General features: G+C 42.4%; 2 protein-coding genes across 8 annotated transcripts in view; one reads left to right on the plus strand and one right to left on the minus strand.

Annotated features, from left to right (window-relative positions):
- ERAP2 (endoplasmic reticulum aminopeptidase 2) overlaps positions 1-8,355 on the minus strand; it is a 126,476-nt gene extending 118,121 nt beyond the window's left edge. The window contains exons 1-2 of the mRNA XM_032156766.2: positions 7,958-8,355; positions 4,010-4,196 (exon numbers count right to left, since the gene is read on the minus strand). The gene's annotated coding sequence lies outside the window, so the exon portion shown is untranslated. The remainder of the gene's footprint in view (positions 1-4,009; positions 4,197-7,957) is intronic.
- ERAP1 (endoplasmic reticulum aminopeptidase 1) overlaps positions 8,018-21,238 on the plus strand; it is a 34,966-nt gene continuing 21,745 nt past the window's right edge. Inside the window, exons 1-7 of one of the 7 annotated variants that reach the window (XM_058440687.1) lie at positions 8,031-8,100; positions 10,953-11,072; positions 11,581-11,695; positions 11,949-12,492; positions 14,892-15,030; positions 18,582-18,716; positions 20,729-20,849. In XM_058440687.1, coding sequence (XP_058296670.1) covers positions 11,966-12,492; positions 14,892-15,030; positions 18,582-18,716; positions 20,729-20,849 — 922 coding nt within the window. In that variant the 5' untranslated portion in view covers positions 8,031-8,100; positions 10,953-11,072; positions 11,581-11,695; positions 11,949-11,965. Of the gene's footprint in view, positions 8,101-10,952; positions 11,073-11,580; positions 11,696-11,948; positions 12,493-14,891; positions 15,031-18,581; positions 18,717-20,728; positions 20,850-21,238 lie in introns of all 7 variants that reach the window. The other 6 variants (XM_058440685.1, XM_032156773.2, XM_058440686.1 and 3 more) reach the window with 6 other exon arrangements.

A 21,238-nucleotide genomic window follows, 5' to 3' on the forward strand; every position in this document is an offset into this window, starting at 1 on the left:
GCCGAGATCACGCCATTGCACTCCAGCCTGGGCAACAAGAGCAAAATCCCATCTAAAAAAAAACAAAAACAAACAAACAGAAAACCCAAAACAGACAACAACAACAACAAAACACCACCTTAATAGTTTGGGTGTTTTATTTAGCAGTGCATTTACAAAGATCAAATGAGTGATATAAACTTTGAGTTTTCTATTTTCATCTTTTAGAATGGGAACAGTCAGAATGCTAAACTCACACAGATTTTATTAAAGTTTAGCAATCTACCACCAGGACTGGAAAGCCAAGGAAAAAAACAAATCTAACACAATGCTACAGAAACAGAAAAGCCCAGAATTCTTGCTAATTTAACTGAAGTTTAATTTTGACATCTTTGGCTGATCCAACCACTCAGTCTTGGTCTCTTTCCCATCTCTTATGGACTGGGAGTTAGGTAATAAAAATGAGCCAAAGATTCTCCAAGTTCTGCAGAGGTAGACATGGGCTGGTCTTGCTGTCAGAGCTGGTTAGTACTTTGGGTCTTTTTAGAATATTTGGTGTTAGGCTCAGATAACTCAACTACATCTGTAGTGCTTCTCTGTGGCTGCTCAGTTTATAATTCAGGTCTTGCTTGGACCCCTAGTCCCAAGGACACCTTTTCCTTTGCCTTTCTGTTAAAAGTCTCTTCAACTTTGAGCTTCCATTGGGCCTATACTATTCTCTCTAGACTGTAAAGGCTCTTTCTACCTTTAATCATCTTCTTCACCGATGTTCAAATCCAGTTATCGGGCCTTGGTCTCTTTGTTGGTCAGGATGTCAGCTGCCTTCTTTCTCCTGAATTTGGCATCACTTCTGATGAGCATAAGCTAATTCATTTTTCCATCAGGGAAAAAGCTATCATTAATTTCTCATGAATATCTCTTATTTGGGAGATATTCCTATTTTCAGCTCAATGAAGAATCAAATCTTTCTAGTCTCTAGAATCTAGTCACTTCTGTAATTTCTTCCCAATTATCCACTCACCAGTTTTTTTTTTTTTTTGATATATGTCTCCTTCCCTGCCTCAAGAACACAGACTATGCCAATCCTAAGAATATAATAGTAGAAATACCTTTAGATTATAATAGTAGAAATACCTTCAATGTGCAGTAACATTAGTGTGGCAGACGTAATCTAAGTTGCCCCCATGATCCTTGCCTCCTGGTATTCATTCTCTTGCATAATTTCCTTTCTTTTAGTGTGAGAGAAACCTGTGACTTGCTTCTAACCCATAGGATATAGCAAGGAACTAGTCATATCTTAGAGCAGCCTCCAGAAAACAGTCAGCAAAACACTGAGGTTCTCAATCCGATAGTCAACAAGGAACTGAATGCTGGAACAATGATGTGAGCTTGGAAGCAGATCCTTCCCTTCTGCTGGGCCTCAGGTGAGACTGCAGCTCCAGTCATTACCTTGATTGCAGCCCACAGAAACTCCCAACCCACAGAGACTGTGAGTTAATAAATGTGTTGTTTTAAGTTGATATGTTCGTATTATTGATATACAATAATAGATAACTAATAAAACTAACAATAAGAGACACTGTTTCCTCCAAGGGAAGGAAATGGGCCATTTTCTTAGACAAGATAGTAAAAAGTGACAAGGAAAACTTCCTAAACAAATAGCATAACAGTTGGATTCACTAAAAAAATTATAACATGAGAACACATATTTGAAATGATTTAGCTCTTTATGGCTTGATCTGTAATGCTATCTTTTAGAATTTCTTTTAGCTGGATATAACAGAAGGCTGACTACAGTTTGTTAAACAAGTAAGGTAAGGTGTTTATCTTCCTCATGTATGAAGATGCCTTATGCAGGCAGTCCAGGGCTTGTGAGGCAGTGCCAAGATGTCACTGGGGATGGGGTTCCTTCTGTCTTCCTATTCTAGCATCCTTAGTGAGTGGATTTTGTCCTCATGGTTGTAAGATGCCTGCTGCATCTGCAGGCATCTGTTACAGGACAGTGAGTGAAGAACAAAGGTGGATTCCGGCTGATTCTCTACTTTTTTAAAAAGGCTTTTCTGGATATTTCTACCAAGAAACTTCTACCTACATCTGAATGGGCAAGACAGAATAACAACACGGTCACCTGCAATGGAGTACGTAGGGGAGGCTGGGTATTTTATCTAGGTATTTTGCTGAGGTATGCATAAACAAATCAGGGTCTGTTAGTAAAGAAGGAAAGGTGAGAGGATTTTGGGTGGGCTACTAGGAGTGTCTGCCACCACAGTCATGTAGTTAAATGGGAGTCTCTGCTTGGAAGAACAAAACTTACAGAATAACCCCTGGAGCCAAACAAGTCCAGACGAGTAATCAAAACTTGTTTTTAGTATAGAGTTCTTCTTTTTTTTTTTGAGATGGAGTCTTGCTCTGTCGCCAGGCTGGGGTGCAGTGGCACAATCTTGGTTCACTGCAACCTCAGCCTCCCGGGTTCAAGCGATTCCCCTGCCTCAGGCTCCCAAGTAGCTGGGACTACAGGCACGTACCACCACGCCAGGCTAATTTTTTGTATTTTAGTAGAGATAGGGTTTCACCATGTTGGCCAGGATGGTCTCCATCTCCTGACCTCATGATTTGCCTGCCTTGGCCTCCCAAAGTGTTGGGATTATAGGCATGAGCCACCGCGCCTGGCCTAGAGGTCATTTTAATTAAGTTATTTCCCTAAACCTGCCTATTAGACTACTCTTCAAATTTTACAAAGGCTTAGATTATCTTGCATTTTAAAATGTTTATGCCTAAACTGTTGCCCTTCTCTTCAATTTGATAGCTGGTATTTCTTTGTCTCAAAGGCCTCTGAACACTTCATTTGTTCATCCTTTAGACAGCTTTGTAAATAAAACCAAGCATTCCTCCTATGGTCCAGACAGCTTCTTAAGGACAGATAAAGTCAGCATTCCTAAGCACCAGGGTAGCCAAGGGAGTGTTGTAGATTTATAGGGGTACGATATTATCTCTTTCTTCCACTTCTCACCACTTAGTTCAAACTCATAAGTTTAAATGAGATAAGGAGAACTGTCTCTTAGGAAGGGTTGGGAAAAAATAAAGGCTGTGGTGGCCTGAAGACCACTTGAGTCATTTCTTCCATAATTACAATCTAATTTTCCAATAAATTGCAAGCATTCCTAGAACCACAGACTTCACTTAAGCCAAACTCTGTCAATTTCACACTGCCATTTATGGATGAGCATAAATGAGTTTCTCTTCTCAGGCCCCAATTGTATATACTTTACAGAACTTCATTGAGAAAGTTATTCGTTTCTTTCCTTTCCTCCTTTGTATCATAGCTCATTTAATTTCAATATAATAAAATCCATTAACCTTCTAGAAACTAAGGTTTTAAAAAGTTATTTTTCCCATGTTTAGTTATTGCAACAGATATTCATTATAGCTAAGGCAAGACAATTATTTAGTAGCATAACACCATGGTCCCTCAAAAAATAACAATAAACAAATCTACATATTTTTCATCCCAATATTTTTATCATTCCTTTAGGCATATGCAAAGATCATGTTCACTCCTGGCTAGATAATTCATTCTTTCTTTGTGAGATAGCTGTGGCAGAGGGAGTCATAAATAAAATAAAGCCTCCTAAACGAAGGTTTGCTTTAATGTGTTCAGATTGACAATATCTAGTAAATTCTAATATTTCAAACAACTCACCATAACAGGTATAGATTTGGGTTTTTAAGAAATTGGTATGATTCATCCAGACACATTTATGGGTTTTCTTTGAAACAGTAGAGCTTTACTGACTGTGACACTTTGCATTTTAAAGAAATTTCATTGCTTTCTCTTGTGTGTCATAAATAATTTTTATATAACTGAATTGTGATTCACCAGTAGATAAATGGACAAGAAACATAAACATATAATTCTCAAAAAAGAAAACACAAAGCAAAAACAGCTAATTAACATGTGTTCAGTGCATGTGTTCAGTCTCATTAGTTATGAAAGACATACAAATTTAAGAAATATGTCATGGTGACTTACCTCCTTGTTGACACAAGCAAAGGAAAAAGCAACAGGCATAGAGAAGACTGGCTAGACAGCAGTTAGATGGGCCTGTCACCTACTGAGGAAGGACGGAGACGGGTGGATTCCCTGGGTTCTGTAAGGCTGCAAGAACTGGAGACATGCTCAGGTTACCTTAGGCAGCAGTATCTTGTGAAATAAATGCCTGAGGGAGGGAAAATGGGAAACATGTGATCAGTCCTCATGGCACCCAGAATGTGCTTCAGGATCCACAGTTCTAGAAGTTCAAGGGCAGCTGTGGTCACTCAACTTGCTTGAGTTGTTCCTACAGAATCTGGCATACATTGCTCCCTCCCATAGTGCTCTGTTGTATGGTAATACAGGACTCTCTCTGAAGACTGACTCCAACTGGCTAAATCAAAAAGGAAAGCATTGGTCCTCTTGAATGGAAAGTCTAAGGACAGGGTTTGCTCAGGACAGTTGGAGCTGAGGGCTTTAGTGGAGGTATTTTCTGTTTCTGTCAGCCCTGCTGTCCTTTGAACTGGCTTCACTTTAAAGCAGGCTTTTTCCATGTGGTGTCCCCTGGTAGGTCACTTCACACGTCTAATCCTGTTTCCTCATTCTAGAAAAATGGAGCTACTAGCCACCTGCATAAGTACAATGTGAGGATCCCATGAGATAGACTATATGTAAATGCTTTCAAGCTGCCACATTTCAGAGGACTTTATTATTTGATATGAGCTCAGTGGCCTGTTTTGGAACAGTCTTTAACATGGCATCTGTACCGTCTTCCCTGTTTCTGATTATTAATAAGATGGTATTGCTGTTGTTAAGCAAGCCTGCTCTGCAACTTGGCACAGAGGGGGAAAAGAAGTCATCCTCTTTATCAAGAATATCAAGAATGAGGGGCATTATTATTCTTTTTTAAATTGGCTTTTAAAAAAAATTAAGTTCTAAGGCCCTGGGAGCCTATGGAAGAGTCTCAAGGACCACAGTGTGTGTGGAAGGGCCGGATAGCAGTGGGCAAGGCTGACTGGGTAGAGCTGCCCTGTTTAATAAGAGCAGGCTTCCTTTTGTCTGTTTTCTACATCATGATTCTGGATGAGATTTTACATCAAAAAGGAGAGTGGTAATATGATTAAAATAGGAGCAACTTTGGCAGCAAAACAGAAGAAATGGGCCAAATGCTGACATTAATTGACTAAAAGCTAATGAAAGCAGAACTGAATCAATCAATTACAGCAAAATTGAACATCACTTGACAATATCTAGAATTCAATATTTTTTAAGTAGATCAGTAATAGCTCAAAGTGGTATGTATTTCATTGGCCTAGGCCTGAAATTCTCCTCATTCCTCTGGCTCACCTCTGAGACTAAGGACACTGAAAAGCCTCTGCAATGGATGGGCTCAACTGGCCAACCAGCCCTCATATACTATATGGTACACAATATTATTAGTGTTTACCAACCCCTCCTTGTTCTGGCCAATGCAATGTGAGTAGAAGTAGTATGTGTTTTCTCTTTGACTCTGAGCAAGTTGCCAACCTGTCTCATTTTTCTCATCTATAAAGCATAATACCTACATTACTGGGTTGCTGAAAAGATCAAATTATAAACGCACACATGCACACACAGCTAGCATTTAGCAGTATCTAACAGTTGGTAGGGAATCAATAAACCTAGGTACCCTTTCTCTCTGTTCCCTTCCTTCTAACCATTTCTAAGCTTGGTAATTTGCTGTTTTGATCTCACAAGCTCTAGAACTAGGACTCCTTAAAGTCCTTACTCCAAGGTCTGCCTCCTCTACATCCCTGCTAGGGCTTTGAAACTAGAAGTGAATGCTGCCAAATCCTCTGACTTATCGCTCTTTGTAGTGCACTTCAACTCTAAAGATGAAATCACGGCCAGGGCGACAAGCTAAAGTCTGAGTCAGGGTGAACTTTTGGGGAAACGGCGTGGAGCGGGTGGCGGCGTCAGCTCTCTCCTCGCCTACACTTTAGCTCCTTTCTACCCACATCCATTCAGGGCATTGCCCTGTTTATCTCCTCAGCTGTCTTCTGTATTAACTTCCAGCCTGTTGGGTGCATTCACTTCTGCCAGCTGGACTTTCAATATGTATTAAAAAAGAGATACAAACAAAAAACAAAAACAAAAAACTTTACTAGAAGCAAAAGGAAAACCATCATATTCAAAAATATAAATTCAAAAGCAAAGAAATGCATACATTTACTGGACAAAGAGGTCTCATCTTGAATAAACTGGGAGCACTCTGAGATGTCTGGAGATCTTGGAGGCTACATGCTATCCATTGATACCTCCTGTCAAATTCTGAACATGCAGAAATTACCAGATCTCAAAGTTCTCATTTCTTGTTGAATTTTAGTGAAAAAAACTTCCCTGGATCCCACCATAGTTGAGTCTTGGAGCAGGGTGTTAATCTTTATATTATAAAATGTCCTTGACTAGAGAGAATAGGCAGTATGAAACATTATATTTTTAAAAAGGAAACATAATATTGAAAAAAAAGAGAAATACTGTTGCAGTGACTTGGAATCCCCAGTTCTCAAAGGGAAGAAGGCCAAAAAAGAAGTGGGAGAAGAAAGTCTGAGAACCGCATGAAAAGTGTCCTGTTCCCACTAGGACCATGGTCCACTCACAAATTGTCAGAGACGTTTGAACCAGAGCAACTCTATCTTGAATAGGAGCTGGGTAAAATAAGGCTGAGACCTACTGGGCTACACTCCCAGGAGGTTAGACATTCTAAGCCACAGAATGAGATAGAAGGTAGGTACAAGATACAGGTCATAAAGACCTTGCTGATAAAACAGGCTGCAGTAAGGAAGCTGGCCAAAACCCACCAAAACCAGGGTGACAATGAGAGTGTCCTCTGGTCGTCACTGCTACAGTCTCACCAGCTCCATGACAGTTTACAAACGCCATTGCAACGTCAGGAAGCTACCCTATACGGTCCAAAAAGGGGAGGCATGAATAATTTCCCCCGTTTAGCATATAATCAAGAAATAACCCTAAAAATGGACAACCAACAGCCCTTGGGAGTGCTCTGCCTATGAGTAGCCATTCTTTTATTCCTTTAGTTTCTTAATTACTTGCTTTCACTTTACTCCATGGACTCCCCTCAAATTCTTTCTTGAGCAAAATCCAAGAACCCTTTCTTGGGGTCTGGATAGGGACCCCTTTTCGGTAATAAACTTGTAGCATTTGGTGTTTTAATGTTTGTGTTTTCTTGACTTGTTACCTCATTTAGCCTCAACTGTTTAAAGATGGTCTTTGTGGCCATTTTATTCAGCTTTAATTGTTGTAATGGGAGTGAAGAAATGGTCATTTACTTTGAAAAATCAGAGGGAACGTGTTGATGCGGGAAGCAGCTAATCCTTGGGGTACAGTGGCCCTTGGTAGTGCAGGAAAGTCCTGGGGGCCACCTCTAACCCACCTATCTCCTCTACACCATCTCCCACTGTAGTCATTCTCTACCGAAGCCCCAGAACGTGCAGCACTTCGCTACAACAGACTACTGGGTTCCTGTTTCTTTCTGAGGCGGGCCAAGAGCTCTCAGCCCATTGGCAGGGGCGAGATGACGGACATCCAGCGAGTCCAATGGGCGTCGAGCGCGTGTAGGCTTGGTGGACTTGTCAGCGCCTGCCTGGTTTCGGTCCCCAACTTGAGCACCGGCCCTTTCCTGCATGCCCCTAACCCTCGCAACGCTAAACAGTGAAAAAACAAAAACAAAAAATATCTCAAAACACGCACACACACACACACACACGGATCCGCGTTCAGAAAGGCGTGCACTTCCCACGCCTGATCCCCCGCATCGCAACCTCGCAGCTTCCCCGGCGTGCAGGGCTCATTTACCAATTCCCTTCCTGGGAGCTGCGGCCTCCCTCGCTTGGCCCCACACCCGTTTACCCTTTCCCCAGCTCCCGCCTTAGCCAGGGGCTTCCCCACCTGCCGCTAGGGCTCTGGCCAAAGCGTCGCTCCGCGCCCGCCTGCCGCTCCCCGGGCTGCACTTTCACTTTCGGTCCTGGGGCAGCTAGGCCGGCGGCGGTGGTGGCGGCGGCGCAAGGGTGAGCGCGGCCCCAGACCCCCAGGTACAGCGCGCCCAAGCCGCGGGGAGGGGACTACGGGCCGGGAAGAGAGCGCGGCACCTGCCCCTTCCCTGCGCCCGCCGTTGGGGGGGCTAGGGGGTGCTGAGGGCCTGGGGCACGGGAGGAGGGAGACGGGGCGCGGGAGGAGGGAGAAGGGGCGCGCGAGACAGGGCGCGGGAAGGGCGGGGGGAGTCGCTGGCTAGGCCCGAGTCCGCGGGGTGCCCGGCGGGTCGGCGGCGGGCCCACCCCTGCCGGTCCCTCTCCCTGTCCTTCCGGGCGCGTGGCGGGTGCGCATGCTCCGCGGGTCTCCCCGCTGTTCCGCCGGCGGGAGCCTCCCTCAGCACTCCGCCTAGCGCCTGGATGTCTGCCAGTCCTGCAGGCCACCGACGCCCGCGCGAGGCCAAAAGGCGCGGTGGGGCGGGCGGCTGGCTCGGGCTGAGGAGGGCACCTGCCCATAGCTGCCAGAGAAACCCAGAGGCTTTGGGTTAACGACTCTGGTCGGGTGGGATGCGCGGGCCGTGTGTGTCCTTCAGGCCACTTCCCTCCCTGCTTCTCCTGTTCTTCTGGTCGGCAATTCTCTCCCTCCCCTTCGCTCTGGCTCCGGCTGGGTTTTACTCAGATAAAGCACCTCTGTTGACGCAAATTCAAAGTTTCCTATCTGGGTGCCTCACTGGCCAGGTGGGCCTACAAAGTTAATTCCATGAGGGGAAGAGGAAGAGTACACACTTCCTCACGCTTTTGGATTTCTTTGTGTAGGCTAGGTTCAGAAAAAATTGTTTCCTATTAAACACCCAGAGGATTCGCTCTGAACTCAGGACGTGGTCAACAATTAACAAAACAAAACAAAAAACTTGAAAATTGGGCACAATTGTCTCTTCCTTGAGGATTTGGAATTAGTATAAGTAGCACATTTTCAGGTGCTGCCTGAATAGAAACATTCTAGTACTTTTTTTTTTTCAAATTAATCCAACATTTTTATTATTTACCAACAGTGCTTGTTAATTTCATTGTTCAGAAAATTCTGGAAGAACCTCAATTACTTCTTGATGATCTATTTCGTATACTATAGTGCCCCAATAAAAGGAAGAGAGGCAGAGGTTGCAGTGAGCCAAGATCGCGCCACTGCACTCCAGTCTGGGAGACAGAGCGAGACTCCATCTCAAAAAAAAAAAAGGGGGGGGATCTTGGTGAAGCTGAAAAAGCAGGGAGTTTATACTCACACAGATGTGGATTGCATTCCAACAAGTTGTGTGAACTTCGCAAAGTTACATGAATGTTTCTTTGCTTCAGTTACCCCACCTTGAATGAGAATAATAGGCTATTAGAGAGCGTGAGCATGTGTAAAGTGCCTGGCATTTTGGAGGAGCTTAGTAAATATTAGTTCTTTTTCCTCTTTGGCTTCTATTCCTTTAAGTGTTAGTGGAGTGTAACTTCAAAGAGAATTGTACTTCTCTTGGGAAGAGCTGCTTCTATTGAGTAGACTACTGTTTTTGAGAGCTTTCTTTTTTTTTTAACTGCATCCCTTTCAGAAAATTGTTAGTAAAACCAGACCCTAGGAGACCAGCCAGAACCATGAAATGCCATGTTTCAAATTGGAACACTTACTATTGGAAGCAAAGCCAAACAAGAGCTAATTTTTCAGGGGAAGAGCCAAACACACGAACATGATCACAGAATCTTGGATGTAGCCTACTGTTTGGGATTAATAAGAGCATTTATTAGTGAAGCCCTTTATTCACTACATGGAGTTTTTGTCAAGCCCCACTCATGCACTGCATCCTCCTTGAGACATAACTGTTTCTCTTTGGCCCCCTCATGGACCCAACCCTGAAAAGCCTCTGATCCAAGGTCCTAGTACCAACCCCTTCCGCAGCCCATCAGCCTTTCTGTCAGCTCATAACGAGTTGGAATTTCTAGATCTCTTCTGGGGCTGTTGGAGAGGTCTCGGGGACTTGCAGAGTCCTTACATGCTTGAACCTGCCACCTTCACAGAGTCCTCTGGATCCCATCCTGGGGCAAGGGCAGTGCTCATTAAGCTGTTGCTGCCAGTAATTCTATATGGAAAGCAAAACACAAGTTCCATTTACTCTCTAGTTCCCCAACTTCAAGGGAAAAAAAATGTTCTCCCTGTTCACACTTCCTGTCTCACCTGGGTGGTGCCTTTTGAACTGGGATTATGAGATTTCCAAGACTCTCTCTAATGTGTAGGTATCCTTACTGTTTAGCCTCCAGATTGCTCCGGAGGTGAGGAGAAGGGAATTCCCTTGAGCTGTGCATTTGGGAAGGGAGCAAGGAAGTGAGGGGTTAGGGAAGGCATTCAGCCATTGCCGTGAATTAGTATCCCATCACATAGAGTTGAAGGGGGAAAGCCAGGGTTTGGCAAGGATGAGCTTTTCAACCTTGGCTTCTCAGTAAAATCTCTGGACAGTTTTTTAAAAAAAAAAAAAAAACCAAAAACCAGAAATTAAACAATCCATAAAACCATACCTCGATTTTATCACCATAGATTCCAGTTTAATTGTTGTCAATAAGGACCCAGGCATTGAAAATTTTAAAAGCTTCCCAGGTTACGTTAATATGCAGCCAGAGTTAGGAAACTTGACATCTCAGAGAGGGAAAATTCCATGTACTGTGAACACTTGGAGGGATCCACATTGTAAGGTTGCTACTTTTCCCAACTGGAACAAGAGGAGTTTGGGCCAATCACTTGCATTCACCTGGTATGGGTCCCTCTTGGCAAACACCCATTAGAAAGGTGTGTTTGTATAAAAGAAATAAAAACTTGTGTTTGATTCTTGGGGTATGGTTTGCCAACTCCCTTAAAATTCACATTGCCTTTTTTTTTTTTTTTTAAGACAGAGTCTTGCTGTGTCGCCAGGCTGGAGTGCAGTGGCACAATCTCAGCTCACTACAACACTGTCTCCCAGGTTCAAGCGATTCTCCTGCCTCAGCCTCCCAAGTAATTAGGACTACAGGTGCGCGCCACCACACCCAGCTGATTTTTGTATTTTTTAGAGACGGGATTTCGCTGTGTTGGCCAGGATGGTCTCTATCTCTTGACTTTGTGATCTGCGCACCTCATCCTCCCAAAGTGCTGGGATTACAGGCGTGAGCCACCATGCCCGGCCTAAAATTCACATTGCTTTTATGTCTTTAAAATCAATCCAGGTGATTGATACGTTTGCCACAAACTACTGGGAAAATTAAGCTCTTTAAGCTCTTCCTGGCTAAATAAATATGTAATTAACTTTTGGCATGACAATTTGAGGAAGACACTGATGTTATTAAAGGTTACCGTCACGTATACTCACAGGAGAAGTGGAGACCTCGTTCTAGTGGTGGCTGCCGCCATGTCAGCATTTGATTTCCAGGGTACTACGGTGGCTTTCTCCGAGGTCCAGTGTCAGTGGGGAGTGGTAGCTTGATCAGATGTTCCTCTGATATGGTTCTGGTTTTGCTTGTTTCATGAGCCTGGTTTCCCAGATGTCCTGCAACTCTGTGACCCATTTAGTGAGCCACACAGGATCTCCTAATGATTCCTTTTCTGCCTACATCAGCCAGAGCTTGTTCGGTTGCTTTCAACCAAGAACCCTGACAGGTAGAGTTAATTTAAACTTTGAACATCAAATGATGATTTCTAGCAGGTGTTAATGATTGTTGCTAACCGTAAACATCTTTCTTATATGAAACCATAACATAGGGAAGGTCTTTTTGCTTTCAGGAAAAGACCTAGTACTTTTGGAAGTTTATGCCTATTTCTGTGAATGCTGGGTGGATATATTCTGAAATTATGCTGTGTCAATAACATTCTAATGACATATATTTTTGCTTTTGTACATTTGTGCCACTAGGTAGTTAGAGCAAGAAGATGGTGTTTCTGTCCCTCAAATGGTCCCTTGCAACCATGTCATTTCTACTTGTTGGCTCACTGTTGGCTGTCTTAACTGTGTCCACTCCTTCATGGTGTCAGAGCAGTGAAGCATCTCCAAAAGGTAGTGATGGGACGCCATTTCCTTGGAATAAAATACGACTTCCTGAGTACGTCATCCCAGTTCATTATGATCTCTTGATCCATGCAAACCTTACCACGCTGACCTTCTGGGGAACCACGGAAGTAGAAATCACAGCCAATCAGCCCACCAGCACCATCATCCTGCATAGTCACCACCTGCAGATATCTAGGGCCATCCTCAGGAAGGGAGCTGGAGAGAGGCTATCCGAAGAATCCCTGCAGGTCCTGGAACACCCCGCTCAGGAGCAAATCGCGCTGCTGGCTCCCGAGCCCCTCCTTGTCGGGCTCCCGTACACAGTTGTCATTCACTATGCTGGCAATCTTTCAGAGACTTTCCACGGATTTTACAAAAGCACCTACAGAACCAAGGAAGGGGAACTGAGGTATTTTTTTTTTCTCTTTTTCTTTTAAACTGCAAATGCTGCCCACACTAAATTCATTATTTCAGATTGATTGTCTTTTAAAATTCCCTTTATTGTTGAACTTTTTCTTCGGTTTTGCTTTTGCATCTTCTTTATAGTGTTAAAAATGGCTTTTTCCCTTGCTTTTTAAATCTCATTTTAAAATACTATTTTAACCAATTTTCTTTCCCCCAGCTCTATCAGAGTAAATATCTATCTGTTTATTTAGTTCGATTTCTGAGACATAATATACATGTTTAATTTTCCTGACCTATGCATTAGTTTCTTAGGGCTGTTGTAACAAAGTACCACAGACTGGGTGGCTATAAACAACAAAATGTATTCTCTCTCAGGTGTGGAGGTTAGAAGTCTGAAATCAAGGTGTCAGCAGGCCGGTGCTCCCTCCAGACTCTGGGTAGAATCCTTCCTTGCATCTTCCTAGCATCTAGTGGTGGCCGTGGATCCCTGGTACTCCATGCCTAGCACCTGCATCATTCTAGTCTCTCCCTCTGTTAGTCGCATGGCCATTCTATTTCACTGTGTCCCAGTCTCCATCTTCTTATAAGGAAACCAGACATACCAGATTAAGGCCCAGCCTGGTGGCCTCTTCTTCACTCCATGATACTTGTAAAGACCCTATGTCCAAATAAGGTCACGTGCACAGATACTACAGGTTAGGACTTCAGCAAATCCTATTAGCAGCCTACTAGAGGAAATACTTTTATCTCAGTTAAAACTTTTTTAGAGATCTCTACTCATCTTGCTTTGGTTCTGTTTTTAAGGAGGATACTTATTTGGGGGAGATTTTATGCTCAGTTTTAAAATGGAATTTTATTTGTTAGTAGATTATACTAATTTATTTTTCAAATTCCATATTATTTTATCAACGTAAAAAAGTAAAATTTATTTCACTCATAGCCCCCTGAACTAACCACTACTTCTATTTCAGTGGAATATTGTCACAGACTTCTTTCTGGATATGCATATGTGTTATTTTATATAAATGGAATTCTTATATTTTCTCTTTTACAAAGGACATTTTTTAACTTATATGTTGGGGAGATGTTTTATATAAATGAGTATTACTAGACATCATTTTAATGATTTTATTAAAATACATAGTTGTACGTTAATATCTTTAATACCTCGGGAAAGGAAATGAAATTATTTACAATTTTTCAGTATCAACAACACTTTGATGAACATCTTTGTAAATTATTTCTTTAGGATAAATGCCTAGAAGTAAAACTGGTAAGCCCCAAAGAGCCTATAAATTTTTGATAAACCTTGTCATTTTTTCTTACCCCTCACCAATACTGTATATTGGCAGTCTTTTTAGAGCAAAAAAGGTCCCCAAGTGATATCTCTTTTTAATTTATGTAACTTTGATTAAGGAAGTTGAGCAGCTTTTGATATGTTTGTTAATGATTTGTAGGTTCTTCTTTTATGAGTTGCCTGTTTATGACCTTTGACTTTGCCTGAGATTCCCTTGGTTGTTGGGGACTTTTTTTTTTTTTTTTTTGTCGAGATGGAGTCTTGCTCTGTCACCCAGGCTGGAGTGCAGTGGCGTGAACTTGGCTCCCTGCAACCTCTGCCTCCCAGGTTCAAGCGACTCTCCTGCCTCAGCCTCCTGAGTAGCTGGGATTACAGACGTGCACCACCGCGCCTGGCTAATTTTTGTATTTTTAGTAAGATGGGGTTTCACCGTGTTGGCCAGGGTGGTCTCGAACTCCTGTCCTCGTGATCCACCCGCCTTGGCCTCTCAAAGTGCCAAGATTACAGGTATGAGCCACCATTGGGTATTCTTTTACACATTTTTAGGATCTCACTATCTGTTAAGGCTATTAAGTCTTCCTCACATACTTCTTAAATGAATTTTCCCAGTTTTTTACTTTTTCTTTTTAACTTTTTTTTTTTTTTTTTCAAGATAGAGTCTGGTTCTGTTGCCCAGGCTGGAGTGCAATGGCGCAATCTCAGGTCACTGAAACCTCTGCCTCCTGGGCTCAAACCATCCTCTCACCTCTGCCTCCCGAGTAGCTGGGACTACAGGCATGCACCACCATGCCTGGCTAATTTTTGTATTTTTGGTCGAGATGGGGTTTTACCATGTTGCCCAGGTTGGTCTCACACTCCTGGGCTCAAGTAATCCTCCCACCTCAGCCTCCAAAAAATGTGTTAGGATTACAGGCATGAGCCACTGTGACCATGCCCAGTCTAACTTGTCTTTTAACTTAGTTTATGATAGTTTTTGTCATGTAAAATATTTTTTAGTAGTAAAATCCATCAATCTTATAGTGACTTTACGAATTAAAAAGCAAACACCTGTTTTAGAGTTCCTGGTGCTTCATGCTCAATTTTTATTTCACTTGCCTTAATTTTAGGATACTTGCATCAACACAGTTTGAACCCACTGCAGCTAGAATGGCCTTTCCCTGCTTTGATGAACCTGCCTTCAAAGCAAGTTTCTCAATCAAAATTAGAAGAGAGCCAAGGCACCTAGCCATCTCCAATATGCCATTGGTGAGTCTGCACTCCTGTGTATTTTCTACAGGAAAATCTACTGATTCTCTGTGACTTGCATTACCCCAGTGACAGTCAACATTGGGTCACCTGTTTTGTTTTATTGCCTGGCAGATCATTAATAACTTTTCATTTATAACCTATGCTTTTGTTTCAAGCCATAATTATATGTAATCAAAGTAAAAATTGCCCCTAAAAATGCAAGATTTCAGTAACAGTGCCATTCCAGGTTATACATGCTGATAGGAGGGAGGTGGTATAAGAAATTCAGGTCACGTTTAAATATTAGTGCCCTTCGCAAAGCACTTTCACCCTCATTTTCTCATACGATCTTTTAAAATGATTTTAAAGGTAATGCTTTGTCAATAAGGCCATATTTTTAGCATATAGTTATTTTCTATAATTTACATATACTATATAGTAATATTCATTATATAATTTGTAACTGAATGTACAAAATTGGGTAGACAGAAAAAGAGAATAAAAGTAATCTTTTCCAAATATTATGGTGCTGAAGGTAAGTCATGATAGATAGCTTAGCTTCCCGAGGGAAATTATTATTCCCCAATCTCAATGCGGATGTGGACAGCATTCCCTCTGATTTTTAAAAGTGACTAAAAGATGACCATGCCAAATGAATAAAACTGTTCAGTAAGTGCCATCATCCTTTGATTCTGATAGTTTAGAAAAGCATCAGCTGGGCCGTCATTCTGCAGCTGGTATATAACACCTCCTGGAAGCACATCCTTTGTTCAGAGAAACTCACTAGGGATGAGACTCAGGGTAGAATAGTCTTTGCCTAGAGTCCTGAGGGATGAACAGCTTTGTCCCTGTGCTGACCGGGAAAGCAGTATCTTAGCATGGAGAGATACCGAGAGCCACAGACTGACCTCTGGTATGGTGCTTCTCAACCTTAAAACTCTATACCTACCTGCCTTCATACCATAAGGATGCCTTCCTCAAACAAGATTCGGATCTCCCACCTCAAGCCAGAGGGCTATCCTCTGTAAAAATCACTCTTCTGCAAATTCCTACCAGGCAAGAACTTCTGTCCCCACTCCCACCCTTGTATATGAAAACACAAGAAACAATTACGCTATTTTCCTAATATAAATTTAAGATACAGGATGTGCTTTTTCAAAATATAGTCCTCTCCCCCAGTATTGTGGTATTACTTCCTGGGACAGAAGTGAGTTCTTTACTTGGTGAATGAAAGTTCTAGGAGAATAAAGGATCAGGGATGGGAAGGAGACAGGAGAGAGACTGAAGGACCAAACAGGATTAGTGGAGAAATTTGTAGGCTTTCAGAAGGAAGGCCTGGAGCTTTGGAAGCTCCACGAAGTTGCTACAGTCTAAATCCATGGATATCCAGGATCCACTTAGTGAAGATAGGAAAACTTCTTTTTTTTTTTTTTTTTTTGACGATAGGAAAACTTCTAATGCAATGTTGTTCCTTTGGATGGGAACACCTCTCACTAACAGAAATCTAATACAAGTAGCCTGACCTCAGGCTGCAGATATTGAGCTGAGGGGAGAACAATGGGGTCTCAAAAGATCTTTTTGGAAACCAGAAAAACAAAATATATACCATTGGAACATTGAAGCTTTTGGGCATGTGGCAGAAATTAATCACATTTAAATTTGAATTAATTTAATCAGGTTATTTTCCTAATAATTAACACAATTCGAGAATGGAAATTTTTGGCCAGGTGTGGTGGCTCATGGCTGTAATATCGGCACTTTGGGAGGCTGAGGCAGGTGGATCACCTGAGGTCAGGAGTTCAAGACCAGCCTGGCCAACATGGTAAAACCCTGTCTCTACTAAAAATATAAAATTAGCTGGGCGTGGTGGCACATGTCTGTAATCTTAGCTACTTGGGTGGCTGAGGCAGGAGAGTCACTTGAACTCGGGAGGTGGAGGTTGCAGTGAGCCAAGATCGTGCCATTGCACTCTAGCCTGGGTGACAGAGTGAGACTCCATCTCAAAAAAAAAAAAAAAGGAAATTTTTGTTGTAGGTAGGCAGAAGCAGAATGTATTTAAAAAGAAAAGATGATTTGGGATCCTTTATGAGTAATCTTAGGCTGGGTAGCAGAGTTGGTTTGAATGACCAAATGGTGACCAGAAGTTGGTGGTTGATGGGTATTAAGAAGGATGAGGGCCAGGTGAGGTGGCTTATGGTTGTAATCCTAACACTTTGAGAGGCAGAAGAAGAGGATTTCTTGAGGTCAGGAGTCCAAGACCAGCCAGGGCAACATAGCAAGGCCCTATCTCTCAAAACAAAACAACAAAAAAAGATGAGGGCAGAGCAATAGAGGTGAGTATAGGATTACAGGAAAAATGCCCATGACCATGGTTTCACTTGGCTAATTCTGGCTGGTTCTTTTTCCATCTCCGTGCTTTTTATTGCTGAGGTGTTAGACTTTCTTCTTTAGGGGCAGACCTCTAAGACTGTACCTCCATCAACCATACCCCACCCTTACTCTCTGATTGTACTTAAAAAGGTGATTCCAATGAAGCAAATCTCTTTTTTTTTTTTTTTTTTTTTTTTGAGACGGAGTCTTGCTCTGTCGTCCAGGCTGGAGTGCAGTGGCGTGATCTCGGCTCACTGGAAGCTCTGCCTCCTGGGTTCACGCCATTCTCCTGCCTCAGCCTCCCAAGTAGCTGGGACTACAGGCACCCGCCACCGCGCCCGGCTAATTTTTCATATTTTTAGTAGAGATGGGGTTCCACCATGTTAGCCAGGATGGTCTCAATCTCCTGACCTCGTGATCCACCCAAAGTGCTGGGATTACAGGCGTGAGCCACCGCGTCTGATCCAGGTTACTTTCAATTATACAGAAGAACAGAAGCTCTTTTAGGTACTACAGGGTTGTATATTTTCCCCGTTGCATATATGCTCAACAGCTCGACATTGCGTTGCCAGATAATTCTCAAACCTGTATTTAAAGACAAGTGGATCAGCCACATCTTGGCAAAACTCACAATCTCAATTTTGCTTTGTGTCATCCATGTTATCAATCCACATGTGCCAGATGTGGATTTACACTGTATTGTAAACTTTAAAATGGTAAGTTTTATGGTATATAAATTGTATCTCAATAAAAAAGAAATTGAGTAGAACTGTTTGACATTAATATCTCAATTATAATTAGATATTGGAAAGATAACTTTTAAAGTAATTATAGAAGCATCATTAGAGAGAGTCTGGCTCTGTCATCCAGGCAGGAGTGCAGTGGCTCAATCTTGGCTCACTGCAACCTCCATCTCCCAGGCTCAAGCCATCCTCCCACCTCAGCCTCCCCAGTAGCTGTGACTACAGGCACGCACCACCAGCAGGACTAAGTTTTGTATTTTTTTTGTAGAGATAGGGTTTCACCATGTTGCTTAGGCTGGTCGCAAACTCCTGAGCTCAAGCAATCTGCCTACCTCGGACTCCCCAAGTGCTGGGATTGATACACTTTTAATATTATGTCTGATAATTAGGAAATTTCTCATGTTCACTGTATTGGATAATTGGATTACTCGATAATTTGAATTATTCTGATTTTAGGTGAAATCTGTGACTGTTGCTGAAGGACTCATAGAAGACCATTTTGATGTCACTGTGAAGATGAGCACCTATCTGGTGGCCTTCATTATATCAGATTTTGAGTCTGTCAGCAAGATAACCAAGAGTGGAGTCAAGGTGAGCCTATGACTGTCACATATGGTGACCAGCTTGTTCTGGTTTGCCTGGAACTGGTTTTAAAACTGGAAGTCTGGTTGAGCGCAGTGGCTCGTGCCTGTAAACCCAACATAAACCCAACACTTTGGGAGGCTGAGGTGGAAGAATCACTTGAGGCCAGGGGTTTGAGACCAGCCTGGACAAAATAGTTAGAACCTGTCTCTGCAAAAAATAAAATAAAAAAATTAGCCAGGCATGGTTCCTTGTGCCTGCTACTAGTCCTAGCTACTAGGGAGGATCCCTTGAGCCCAGGAGTTTGAGGCTTCAATGAGGTATGATTGTGCACTCCAGCCTGGGCAACAGAGCAAAACCATGTCTCTAAACAAACAAACAAAGATAAAACCAAATACCAAAATCCTGGAAGTCCTGCATCCTGGGAACCTCCTCAATCTCAGGCAAACCAGGATGTTGGCCAGCCTGTTGTCACGGGCGCTCATTTGTATAGTGAGGTTCTAATAACAACAACGTGGAGAGAGTGTGGCCTGGCCTGAGTCGTGATCCTGGCTTCACCGCAGTCACTTCACTGACTCTCTGACCTTGGCCCTATTCCCTCTGAAATTTAGTATTTACTTCTTTGGAAGATATAACTTGGACTAGATCCTGCAGTGGTCTTTAAGGTTGCTTCTGGTTATGGCTTTGTGCAGTTTGGAAGTAAATGTTACTATCTGGCAGGGGATTTCTGGCTATGGTAAGGAAGATAGAGCAACCTGCTTGGAATGGCCAGAGACTTTGGGTCAGGTACACTGGAATGCTGGAGAGAAAAATCTTGTTTCAAGGCACACTTGTTCCTCATTTGGGTACCGTTGCATAGTGGGCAACCTATACAACTGTGTGCCGTAGCTCAGAATGCAAACAGGTTTTTCTGAGGGGAGGAAGGGATGCTTTGTTTGAAGATACCTTATGTATTTGTGCTGGTTTTCACTGAGGCCTGAATAGATGGGGATTCCTTGCTGAATTGCTTTGTGTTCCTCTAGTGCTGAGATTTCTTATTCTTGTGGAGGTATCTTTACTTACCTGGGGATTTGTAGGTGACGCTTGAGACTCGGATGAAGGGAACATTCTTAATTCAGCAGTGAAACTATCAGCAAAACACCTGCCCATTGTTTTGCCACTCATCTGAATCTCTTAGAAATGATTATTTTAATAATGTCTAATCTATATTAATAGTTTTAATTCTTTCATTTCTTTAAACACATTAAGCATACATATTATATATCTGTGTCTGGTAATTGTTTTATCTGAATTCTTTATGTATCTGATTTTGTGGTTTATTGTTTCTGCTGGCTCTTGCTTATGGTATCTTGTTTCCTTGTTTGTATTATGAATTATGTTTGTGAGCTTATGTTTCCTGAGTCTAAAGTGAATTATTCCAGAGAGAAATTGCATTTGCTCTTGCAGAGTGTCTGGGAGTACTTACTGGTCCAGGGATCACTTTACTTGTAGTTTCCTTGAGAAAGGGTAGTTATTTCTAGTTTACCTTTACATTAAAGGCCTGGCCTTTGGGTATTAGCTTTATGCAGGGGTTGCATGTCCTGTTAGACTTTCTTCTTTGGGAAGGCCCTGGACTTGGTCTCTTAACACCTGAGTCCTTCAATGACGTAAGAACCAAAGCTCAAGTCCAGCTGTGTTGGGCTAGTGCCGGCAGGGCTAAAGCTGGCTGCAGTGCTCTCCTGACATCAGAGGGTCTAACTGTCATTTCACTTTTGCCTCTAAATCTTTCTTTCTCATTTGCCATCTTATAAACACATTTAGGAACACTTTATATATGTTATCCAGCATTTGTTGTTGTTTTCAGAAGGGGGATTAATCCGGAACAGTCAGTATTAATGCAAGAAATGGAATTCCCAATTATTTTCTTTAATATTGGCAACCATATCCCACAATATGAAGACATTAATGTCAGTCTTCTACACAATGTGGGGAGAGAAGCCACTTAAGATATTTGAATTCCTTTCTTGTGCCTTTCTCTTTAGGTTTCTGTTTATGCTGTGCCAGACAAGATAAATCAAGCAGATTATGCACTGGATGCTGCGGTGACTCTTCTAGAATTTTATGAGGATTATTTCAGCATACCGTATCCCCTACCCAAACAAGGTAGAGATTTTGCACAGATATTACACATGACATTTGATGAACACAGTCATAGATTTGTCATTATAATTGGCACATCGCTGTGGTTGCCTCAGCAGCCCCTCAAGCCACAAAAACCCCAGCAAATGATCAACCTGCGGTTGATCTTTCTGAGCATCTCCTCACCCTTGATGAGTACAGTAACTTCTAGTGATCGTGAAGAAAGCAGATCTTCATAGAGTTCTTGAGGCATATGGCATGGGGACTCTTTTGCCTTCTGATTTTATTAGTGGGCAGACAGCAGAGGGAAGAGGCTACATTTTTTCTTCACTGGCACCTGCTTGGCAGGAACCCAGAGGATGTTCAACAAACTGTTTTGAATGAATAAATTTATATAGTGTAAGACAATCTGC

This window comes from Hylobates moloch, unplaced genomic scaffold, assembly GCF_009828535.3.
Source record: "Hylobates moloch isolate HMO894 unplaced genomic scaffold, HMol_V3 SCAFFOLD_6, whole genome shotgun sequence".
NCBI classification, from domain to species: Eukaryota; Metazoa; Chordata; class Mammalia; order Primates; family Hylobatidae; genus Hylobates; species Hylobates moloch.